This window comes from Thunnus thynnus, chromosome 7, assembly GCF_963924715.1.
Source record: "Thunnus thynnus chromosome 7, fThuThy2.1, whole genome shotgun sequence".
NCBI lineage: Eukaryota > Metazoa > Chordata > Actinopteri > Scombriformes > Scombridae > Thunnus > Thunnus thynnus.
The window spans coordinates 24,415,676-24,427,944 of NC_089523.1; the positions used below are offsets into that span (position 1 = coordinate 24,415,676).

The following is a 12,269-nucleotide window of genomic DNA, read 5'->3' on the forward strand; positions in this document are numbered from 1 at the left end:
GAAATAACTTGAGGCCTTTGTACATACTGAGAAATTTAAAATAAATACACAGTTATTATCTAAATAGGATTAAAATACAGATTAAAGAGCAGCATACTGTCTATAAATGCTTAACAATTGAGAGACAAACACCAATTTTGTCAAGAAAAAATACCTTGTCTTTCCTCATTAACCCTTTTAAAGAGACTATTTGCACTTTTAACAATTTATACATTTCCACATTCAGAATTAATGATCACTCACCTAAGAATGTTTTCATCAGTCAGATGAACTGACCGAGCTTTATACTTATCATACAATGTTTCTTCAACGAGAAACATCTCTGGGATGATCCTCTCCTTATCTGATGTGTTTGGTCTGGTTCCAGTATGTTTGATTCAGGCATGATTCCTCCAGAGATACATTAATTCCATGCTATCGTCATGAAGCATTATTTTTCTCATTAGCAACACATTTCAGTAGGGAGATGGGGCTAATGGGTTAATAATGAAGCTAATGTGTAGTACATGTAGAGACAGTATTGATGTGGTTTACCAGACAATCAAACAGGCAGTCAAGTCAATGATGTATAGCATAAGAATGATAGAAAAAAGAACATTTTCCATCTGAGTACAACAATAAAAAATCTTCCATGTGACGTTCCACTGACCAGCAAACAGTAAGAACCAGGAACAAAAACCCAGGCAAAAGCATAATTTTTCATATTTCAGTAATAGTGGTTGGAGTAAAGTCAATGCCAGTAATCCAAGTAGTATGTAACCTAAAACCTCAAGCTAACTAAAATACATGGGTACAGTGTTTCAGACAGAATTGGCCAAACACTTTGAAGTTGTCCAGTAACTTATACCAAAATGTGGTTGTCTTTATGGTTTTCAGTTTATGGGTAGACAGTTGCTAAAGCTGGTGGTAGGCTGTCAGTTCTGTGTACATTGTGCTTGTGCCAAAGAAGACCACACGCGCACACACAGACACACGCACACACACACACACACACACACACACATTTGTAATGTTAAAGGAAATCACAAATTCTATTCTATAATGTTATTAGGACCCATGAGATGCATACATTTAAATGATCCTAACTGCATTCTCTCTCTCTTTGTAGTATTACAGTTATACACCTGTTTGGTTGTAAATTTAGCTTCAAGACAGAACAAAGACACCATCACAAAAAACTTTACTCTGGTCCATGGTTAGTTTTAGACTCCCTAATTTATGTATTCCACCATGCACAATTTGTGCATTAATATCTGTTTATGTTTCTCTCTTTCACTAAATCAACCAATCTTACTGTGGAGGACTGGAGGTTATGGTCATAATGTCCTGATCTCTCCTGACTGTTGACAAGGAAACATGTACACCAACATCCTGGAGCATTCTTGACTTGCTGTGCAGTCATCAAAGGGTTTTTCTTCACCATGCAAATGATTTTCCGCTCATCCGCAAGACTTGTGATTGACTTTGAGAGTGAAATACCATTGTAACGGAAGAGTATTTTAATATTTCAGAGCAAACCCACTAAGTGGGGTTGTTGCAGGCCTTGCTGTCTCCAGGAGAGAGCGCCGGATCCAACTCCTGCAACACTGACACAGAGGGATCCTCAAAGTAATGCCACATGATTTTCTTGTTTTAAGCAGTGATATAAACTGTGTTAATAATTATTAACTTGTAAATTTGTTTAAATGCCACATGTTCCTTTTGGTGGCTGTTGTTTTTATTTCAAAAGAATGAAATTAACATTTAATGTACAATTTTCTTCTTTTAAGTACTTATATCAGGTGCGTAAATATGGTGAATTATTACGCAGTATATTAATATCAGTTTGTATGATGAATTTTGACAACTGTTTTGACTCATTTATTCATTAATTCAAAATCTTTAATGCAGCAGATCAGGGGATTCTTGAAGCTACAAGCTGTGAACAATCAAATGAACTGTTACACTGTACAATACATGTTAGTTAAAAAAAACTGTTACCATTTGATAAACCTCTTTGCAGTAAGTAGAAATTGGAAAAAAAAAAAAAAAAAATTTTCCAACAACTGCAGACTCTGAACTGAGTCTTTTCCAGCTTGGAGGGCGAGTTGTCGTATTGATTGTTGGCACTGTGATGATTTTGCTGAGTGGTCATTTTCCACAAGCGAGCTGCCTCACTTGTTCCGGCTAGATCTTGTACAGTGCAGTTTGTGAGCAAAATGTTTTGGCAGGGGCCCTCAGCGTTTATAATGGTGTTTAGTCCAAATCTGGTGTGATTGCAGAAGTCAGTGTTTATGTTTGTGAGCTGTACATGATGCCGTCAATAAACTCAAGTGTCAGTATATTGGTATTATGTAGGTTTATCACTTTATTACTGCACTGCAGTTCATTGTTGGCTCTTAACAAAGCATCAGTAGATATTTAAAAGTGTATTGTTTCAATTGATTCTCCAAAAGGTGCAGTAAGTAAGATATATTCAACCACCTATCAGTTTATATCAGCAGCCAATAAGCTGAAAATAAGATTTAGCAACTTTGGTTAAATCTGACATAAACTTCAGACACATAAACAACATGGGCACATAACATGATCAGGGTTAAAGTGAGGGGGTAATGGACATTGCACTTCAAATGGAAGTTATAGTCCATTTGGTTGAACACATGTTACCAGTCTGGTCAGAGAGAGAGAATGGGGCTAAATCGTGTTGACAGTCAACATAAAGATCAGGACTGTCAATACTGTATATTTGTACTTGTCTACTGTTTGCTTGCTATCCTGGAATTAGGCGCATTGTGCTACAGTATACCTGCTTGTAAACAGAGCATCAACTCTGTGCAAAATATAAACTGCAACTTTGGATTTATGAGCATCTATTCCACTTTTTTTTAATCCAAACTGACACGTATATACAGTATATAACAAAACTGAGTACACCCTGGTTATATCACTAAAATGTTAAGTAATTACAAATCCTTTCCATTTAATATGATTTTATTTGTGCTTAGACAATGCCCAAGAAGTACTAAGCCAATTCATTTGAAAAACAGTATGTTTGACCAATTAAACTATAATGAAAGGTACATATTTAACAACGAACTGCAATAATAGTCGGCATATCCTTCATTAGTGAGACTCTATTCTTTAATTTTTTAAATATTTTGCATGTCCTTTGTATCTTTGTATTTGATGACAGATTCAATCCTCCTGGGCATGGATGATACCAGTCATGCACAAATCTGTGGAGAGATGTTCTGTTATTCTTCACAGATCTTTTTAGCTGCTCTTTGCTAGAGGGATTTTGTTGCTCTACCTTCCTCTTTAAAGTACTCTAGAGGTGTTCTATTGGATTCAGGTCAGGGGACATACTTAGTCGGGTCAGAGTTTTCACTTTTTTCTTCTTTAAAAACTCTTGTGTGATTTTTGCAATGTGTTTGGGATCATTGTCATATTGGAAAATTCCTCTCCTGCCAATCTTCTTGAGACTGGGAGTCATCTTTTCAATCAGTATTTGGATATACAAACCTGCATTCATCTGTGAATGTCATCTCCCCAACACCTTTTGCACACATGCAGCTCTAAAGCAGCACACTCCAACCTCCATGTTTCTTGGTCGGGACTATGCAGTTCTATCTCACACAGGCTTTGCCCTCTACTGGACTCTATAAGTAATACTCTCCTCCAATCACACGCACACAATCTCCCACTGAAATTTGCATGTACGTAGCTGGCCAATCACGACATGCCAATTCCATCTATTTTGATATAAGTCATTGCCTCACTGCCACCCTCATCCTTCTCTCTTCAGCGACGGTGAATCTGCTCAATGATCTTACCTGTCCACAGATGGAGCTCCAGCAAGTTTGTTCCTGCCTGTCGTGCTTCATCATCTCTTCTGCTTCACGGCATGATGCAGCCACCGCTCTGCATTTATTGCCCTGGACTTCCTTTTCAACGCCGGCAACAGTGGGACCATTTTCGGCTGTATGACATCTTGCTCTGCTGTGATGAGAGCGACATCATTCCCATCATTCGCTTCATCCAGTGCCCCATTGACGCGACTGCTACTGCCAGACGCCTCAGCTAAGACTGTCCCAGCCAATGACTAAATTTGCCAAATGTTAGGATACGTGGCAAACTCAGATAAACAGTTAGGCTACATACAGACAGCTTTCGTTGTGATGTGGTTGATGGGACATTTCAGGCAAAGCACCTGACCCCTCCACCCCCCATTCTCCTGTGATTCAAGAAGAATATCTTTTGTTTGACCTGTGACCCCTGCAAGGTTAGGCCATGTTTTCACCCAGTTCATGTTCATGTTACTGGGCTGGGTTGGGCTCCCTACTGCTCCGCTTAAAGGACAGGGATTATAAAGTACTAGGTGGGCTGCAGCAACTGACCTAGAGCTGGTTGGGCTCAGTGAGGCAGTCTGATGACATGTCGCGGCAGGGCGAACATTCATTGGGTTCCGCCTACTGTACCCATAGAGTCCAGTAGAGGGTGGAGCCTGTGAGAGATAGAATGAAGGTTATGATATTGTAACCCTAGTTCTGTAAGCAGAGGCGGAGCCCTCTACCTATGGACCCTGCCACTCCTATGCTATCCGCTGAGGTGGTTTCTGCATGAGAGAGGCAGTGAGGCGCTGCCTTATATACTGTGTGGACACATGGAATCGGTAGGCATGTCCTAATATGCCAGCTACGTACATGCAAACTTCAGTGGGTGATTGCGTGTGTCTGATTGGAGGAGAATATTACGCATAGAGTCCAGTAGAGGGCTGGGTGTGTGCTTAATGGAACTAGGGTCACAATATCGTAACCATCGTTACTGTGGTAGTCCTGGCCAGGTCTACGCCAAACATGCTGGGCCCCATCTGCTCCAAACAAATTTATTTTGCTTTTATCTGACCAAAGAATGTGCCACCAGTGTTCATCAGGCTTCTTGTAATGTTCTTTGGCAAAGTTTAATCTTGCAGTTTTGTGCCATTTTGTGAGCTATGGTTCTCTTCTTTGACGTCGTCCATAGAAGTTGACTTCATGCAATGTCCTGTTAGTCAGGAGTGAAAAGTCACTGAAACACCAATTTCCATAGACAACCCTTGTGCCAACTCAGAAGCACTTGGCAAAATGCCAAAGTTTTCCTATTGAAAAGTGTTCCTAATATTTTGTCACCCTCATGTATGGTAATTGGGTATGAAAAATATTAGGAACACTTGCATAAGGTTCATAAAAGTAGAATTTATGACAAAGCTTTTGTATTGGATTGCATTACATTGCACATGTGTTCCTAATAAAGTGCTCATTGAGTGTGTATATATAATGGTAATTACATTAGAAACTTTTGGGAGTTAAATATCAATAAAGGATGAACAGTAGATAGCACTTTTGGTGGGTGGGATGATAAATATTTTAAGTTTTGTATCTGAAAATTTTACCTGGATTAACCTGACTCCGGTCTCACAAAATGTGCCATATAAATTACTATTCTTCAACCACTGGTTCCAGTTGCATACATGTTTATAAGGCTGCTCAGATGTTTGTGAACTCCAGTGCAAAAGATGAACAAACACCTTGACTAACACCTCATCTGACACAGAACAGGTGGTATTTTTGATGCAATGCATTATCTTTTTTGACAGCACTCCAGTGTCACACTAACGCATTTTGAGGTCAGTGATCACAGTAGAGCGGTAACTTACAGGAGTAGAATCAGTATTGTTTTGAAGAAGATGATGAAACCCATAAAGAGACATCTCTACAGTTTAATGAGCAGAACTGGAGAGACGTACTGCGTGATATCTCTAGAGCACAGTTAGAGAGCAAGTCCTGTATTCCTTGCTTAGTAATTAACAGACCTGTTGATTATTAACATAAAGCTCCTGAGTCTAATTGTGCAACCTGAAATTTCCATTTGTTTGGCAAACAAGTTGACTCTGCTGAGAGCGGCTCACTTAGGCTCGTCAGCTCTTTACGCAAGTTCTGCGTCAGTAATCAGGACTGCAGGGGGTTGGACCAAAATCTGTGTCCAAAACAAATTCTGCTTCTAAGCCCCAGTGAATGCAACCTCAGCAGATAATATATTTGCTGGCTATCAGGCAGAATGACAGCCATTGCCAAACTTTTGGCAACAAAAGTTTTAGTGAAATATTAAATGACATGGACAAATGAAAGAAGGCTATATTCATTCAAATTAATTAATTAAAAAGCTGACATAGTAAAAGTGCAATACAGATTTTACACACACAAAGAAAACCTCTGGCACAATTTATGTAATGTGTATATTGGTTGGTTTCATTACAACATTAATGACATAGGAGAATATGATGGTGACAAACATGACTGAGTAGGAGAACAAACTAAACATGATCATAAGTAAAGTACAGTACAGTTTTTGTGCTTTTTTGTCCATCTTTAATAAAACTTGGCCACAGTCTGACTCAGATAATTCAACATTCTGAGAAACTGTAAAGTGGATTGACAGAGCAGGACACAACTTTCAAAGTGCAGGCCAAAATAACAATTATGAATTACAGGAATATTTATTGTCAGAACCAGCTCTGCTTTTAACAAGTGTATGACATTAATTGTTACCGGGTTATTTGCTACATAGGTCTATAATCAACAGCATTAAGATAAAGACTTTTAAAAAGTCCAGTCCTGTAAAAGACAAATAGACAAGAATAGGACACAAGTGTTCAGGTTAAATTGTCATTAAGTTGTTCATACTTATACCATCAGACTGAAGTTGTTAACAGTGTTAACAGTTATCATAGCAATTTAATCACAGTCATGCTCATAACAAGAAATAGAAATAGAAAAAGCAGAAATGGAGAACATGTTTCTAAATTGTAACTACAAAGAAACTGAACTGAGGCCATTCTTTTCTGTTCAAGCTCAAAAAAAAAAAAAAAGTTTAATCCCTGAAGCCATAAATGAGAGGACTCAGACATCTTGGAGCATGAACAGATATGATGTAGTTAAAGTACCTGACTTGAACGAACAATATGAAATCAATCTGAAGTACAGCAGTATCTATGAAAGTGCACCAAAGCTGGGTGAGACAGAGGGGCAGCTTTGGCCACTTTTATCATTTTATCATAGGAGGACACAATGGAGACACACATGATCATGAGGTAGAACTGATTATAGATGACCTAAGATGATCCTAAAATAAACGTCTCCAGCAAGGATACCTTATATTTCTTGTTGATGATAAGGGAGGAATCAAAGATATGACCATGTTGGTGTGCTACATACTGACTTTACTGATTCCTGACTTTTCCTTTAATGCCACATTTTTGGTTTTGTGTGAAGTGCAGGATGAATCACAATGACATGGCATGGAGCTGCTAGCATGATCGTAGACTTCACTAAACAGTGGAAGGATCTTGACTGGCCAGCTCAGTTGAGACAAAAATGCCTCAAAACAAGCAATAAGTGACGGTAGCTGCAGAACAGGCCTGGCAGAGCACCACTAGGGAAGATATCAAGTGTGTGCTGATGTCTATGGGTTGTAGACTTCTTATAGTCATAGATATTTATATTTATTTTTGGCCACTAAAATTGGGGGACAATGCATAACAATTCCTATATGTTTAATATTATGTGGCGGTTAACACCCTAAAAGCTGGCACTGTATATTTGATCTAATAACAAAGTCCACACCTGGCTTATCTATAGTATATAGCAGATCTATATATGTATAACATATATAGTATATGATGTGCATCTTTGTTTCAGACATTTATGAACCAGTAATACAAAAATGGAGCTCCAAGTATTTTTGTTCAGATAATGCACTTCTATATTAATTGTATATAATTTACAATCCCACAATGCAATGTGCAACATTTTATAGATGTAAAAATTGTTGTTGACTCTACAGTGGTCAGTGATGATGTAAAATTATGATGATTAGATTAATTATGATGACTTCAGAATGTACAACAAAAGCAAACACACAGGGCCTTGTAACATCTGCATTTCTGGTCGTAAGACAGACAATCTTAAAGAAATGGAAAATACAGAAAGAGGACCGCTATAGACTGGATAACTAGTTCAAAGAATATATGGACATATTAGCGATGGAACAAGCAGGATGTACCCTTCAACAAAACCACACTGGACAAAGTAAATTGTATGTAAAGACATATATTATCAGTAAGGAGAAAGAGCTGCTGAGAAAGCCTGAACTGATTCACGAAAAAAAAAGGTCATAGTACCCTCTTCCTCCCCAACATTGTGTATGTTTTGTAAATGTTGAGTGTTACGTCATGTCACAGTTTGTCCTTTGTCTGTGGAAATCATAAAATATGAATAAAATTTAAAAAAATACTGCAACTGTATAGACAATATAGAACATGTCTATTACTGTGTCTAAAGAGTAGTGAGTGAGTGAATAACAAGTGTTGTACAAACAATTAACACATCAGGTTCTGCAACCTTAACGTAATTTCTGTTCTGTGGGCCTTTTCAGATAAGGCCAAATACGCACATTTGCTGGCAGAGTCAACAGATCAATGTGTTTTACGCAAGGAGAGGGTGCTGGGGCCTTACAAATACTCACAGGACATGACAGTTGGTAGACGACAAGCAGACTGAAGGGTCACAAGCAAGACTTTTCTCTCTGCTTTTACCAAGATAAATTCTACAAATCTACTGTGAGTGGACAGCAGATTAGTTTAAATTGTGAAAAGGAAGAAAACCTACAGCCAGCAGCAAGTTACTTTAGACAGGTCGTAGCAAATACATCCTACATTTGCAGCAGATCTAATTTATTTGCAAAATGCAAGCTGTTCGACAGTGTTCAGTGTGCGCCGGCCGTACCGCTGGAGGACTTCTGCGAAATCAGGCAGACATTTCACTGCTGAGGACCAACAAGAGTGTGCTCAGAAGAGGAGCTGCCTGCACTCGTCTCCTAAGGTAGGTTATATATATCTAGATGATGTTACGCCAACAAAAACATGCAAAGGATTTGAACACTTTGTGCACATTGCATTGCAAGACATCTTATGCATTAAAAACACACCGTAAAGCTGAACAATTTTAGGCATTCAGCTATTTACTTGTGATTTTGCCATTCTTCCTGTGAAAACTAGAATGTAACCTATACAGCATTACCACTCTTACATGGAAGATATATTTAACAGAAAAAATGTGTATGTCAACTATAGGTTTGACTTCTCAAACATCCCCTAAAGATTTTGTTTGTGATCTTGTCCGCTAAATTTTTATCATTTCAACTCACAGCACTACCAAACTTTGAGCCATTGTTCATGACCATAGTAACTTACAACCTGTCCTAATTTTTCTCCAGCAGTTCTGAGAATGCCCTCTTCAGCAGCAGGAATCTTGGAGTCCAGAAGTTGGGGGAATGGAAAGATACCGCACAGACAAGCACAACATCTTTAAGTGTTGGCCGCAGGCTTTGTGCTGTTCCCTTTACACAGGTGGGTGGGAATATAATATACATACACTAGTCCAATGTCCTGCAGCTGCACAAATCATTTTCCTGTTCTTTCATACGTTGTGCATACAAATTGAAGGATGGAGTTAAAATACAGATTTTTTTCCCTTCTTCTTGTAGCAAGTGGAAAACCTCTCTCATGACTCCCTGATCAAAAGAGCAGCCTCAGTGGTCACAGACAGTTCAAGTACTTTCCTCTCCCAGACCACCTTGGCTCTCATAGATGCCCTCACAGACTATTCAAAGGTAGGTTTGAGTCTCATTTGAAACATTTTATCCACATATGAGGATTACCAACCTAAGACGTAGAGTTTCATTCATCATTAGGAAAAATGGTTGTATTACAGGGTACATCACCACGATTCAGAGTTTGTTGAAGTCCATATATATTGAAAATAATTTGAGTATATCACAGTGAGGATAATACCTCTCAGTAATGACTACTTTGGATTTTGCAGTTGTCTCCAAATTTGGTCTTCCATTTTTTCTACACTTGCACCACAAAGTGATAATTAAATATAGAGTCTTCCTGTCTGTCTTATTTCTGCATTTAATATGAGGTTTACACATCCAGACTTTGGGCTGGAGTTATAAGACTAAAAAACGAAATCTGTTCTACGCCTTTGTGAAGAATAGACACACCTGTCTGATCAGAACAAAACTACTGTCAAACTAATGGTTAGTGTTTAAAAATTGCCCTGTACTGTCCCTGACTGTATGTCCTCCCTTTGTTTGCTAACAGGCTGTGCACACACGTGTTGCTCTCCAAAGACGCTATTTGGCCTCAGTGGGAAAACTGACCCCAGCAGAGGAGGACTCCCTCCGGCAGGTGATCAATGGCCAGCGAGCTGAGGTTAGTCTGTGCTGTGCTCTTTGGAGAAAAGTTGTTTAAAACTACTCGATCATTCAGTTTCTCCTATCAAATTCATCAATTTAAGAAAATAGAGGTATCATATTGAGTTTGTCTTGTCTCTTTGCCCTGCCAGGCTAGTGACAGACTGGATGAATGCAAACGTTTTGAGTCGACCTGGATCAATGCTGTCAACTTGTGTAAAATGGCAGCTGAGGCAGCGTACATTTCAGGTGAGTAGAAAGTGTGCCTGAACTGTTCAATAAATCAACTTAACTAAATAATAACTACCATTTCTGGTGACAGATTAAGTAACTATTCAGCTGGATTTCCTGAGGCATGATTTAATGCTGAATACTGTGGTATTTAGGAATAGTGTTGTTGCTGTCAGTGTTACATTTTGAAAAGTTTTCTTAAGGTCAACATCTACTCAGATAGTTTGACTAAATGTGTGTTTGCATTTGTGTGTTCCCAGGAGCTGAGCAGGCGTCCATCACAGTGAGGACAAACATTCAGTTGGCTCAGTCCCAGGTGGAGGAGGCACGGAAAATGTCAGCAGATGCAGATAAGAAGTTGGCCGAGACTAAAGTAGAAGAGATCCAAAGAATGGCAGAATATAATGCCTCCCTAGAAGATAGTGAGGAGCTTGAGGTTCACGAGGCCTATCTACGGGAGGACTAAGACAAATAGTCAGAGATATTAGATAGCCGGAAAAAAATAAGTGCATGTTAAAGTGCTGTTAATTTCATATTGACACGGATTCACCTTCAAAAGCTTTGAGCTTTCTACAATGTATTATTTCCCTATTACGTCTCTTCTTTTTTGAGCCTGTAGGATGTTTTACACAAAGAAAATCTAATTTTGAGAAGGGAATCAAATAAATTGCTAACAATTTGTAATTCTTTACTGCATCAATCATTATTTAAGACTATTTATTTGATTAGTGAATGCTTTTGGAGCTTCTGGAAAATTATTATCAAATCTCCAGTATATATGGGCTCACAGTGTTGTTTGTTGTGTGGTTTGTTGCCACAAAGACAGTTCTCTTTTTTATATAAAACTATTGTTTGCATTGTTTTTTCATTGTTCAGATTATAATAATAAATAAAATATGTATTTGATTCAATACAGTATATATGTGTCAATGGGGTCTTGTTTGTTGCAATATCATGTAATCCTAAATTACTGTAATGTGGCTCCTACAACTGAACAGTCACCTCACAACAAGAAGGGTTTGAATCCTTGTCATCTCTACCTTTAACAGGTTGTCTGAAGACGAATAAGTTGTGTGAAAGCTGCATTTGACTCTATAGATCCTAAGCTTTCTGGAGACCTTTTAAAACTTTTCAACCAATTCATAAAGAGCCATTAATGCAGATTTGTAGAATCCAAGCACATATGTCACAACTCTCTTTGTTCTCCAATGCTTTTTTCTCCTACAATACTTAACCAAAGACTAATACATTTGAAAAAAAAACAAAACAACACAATTTATTTACCAGTGTAGAAACATGACTGACAAGTAATCTGAATATACTAAAAGCCACAATGCTGCTCAGGGGCCTTCTTGAGAGGCACAGTGTTTTTTTTAAATTCATTTTTTATTTCAGCTCATTGAAAAAGTGATAAGCTGCATTATTACAGATAAAGTAAAACACTTAAAACAATAAATGGTATTGTTTTCCAGACACGCCTAGTAACAAGTCAATGATATTTGGGTCTGTTTATAATTTGTTTAATGCAGTTTATTTAATACAGAAAATATTACCCAGGTATAAAGTACAATAGCAAATGTGCAAAAGTTGATGTTGCACAACTCAGGTTATGGGTAGATGAAATGTTCATGCAAATTCGATTTTCTTCATTAAAAAAAAGGTGACATATTGCCCTTGAACCTTGCAGCAGATGAGAAAAACAACTCAAAGAGCAGTGGATTCATGGAGCCAGAGGCTTCACTATAATGAAACACACACACATG

The 12,269-nt window shown here is 38.1% G+C and overlaps 1 protein-coding gene across 2 annotated transcripts; it reads left to right on the forward strand.

The window, feature by feature from the left end:
• The first annotated feature begins 8,543 nt into the window (after positions 1-8,543).
• Positions 8,544-11,424, forward strand: LOC137186759 (diablo IAP-binding mitochondrial protein-like). Of its 2 annotated transcripts, none has more exons than XM_067595809.1 (6): positions 8,544-8,897; positions 9,292-9,424; positions 9,562-9,687; positions 10,184-10,294; positions 10,428-10,524; positions 10,767-11,424. In XM_067595809.1, exons 1-6 carry the CDS (start codon positions 8,761-8,763, stop codon positions 10,970-10,972), a joined length of 810 nt encoding a protein of 269 aa, XP_067451910.1. In that variant the 5' UTR covers positions 8,544-8,760; the 3' UTR covers positions 10,973-11,424. The 2 variants fall into 2 exon arrangements, with proteins under 2 accessions (XP_067451910.1, XP_067451911.1); XM_067595810.1 differs by having other exon boundaries at positions 9,295-9,424.
• Positions 11,425-12,269: the final 845 nt, after the last annotated feature.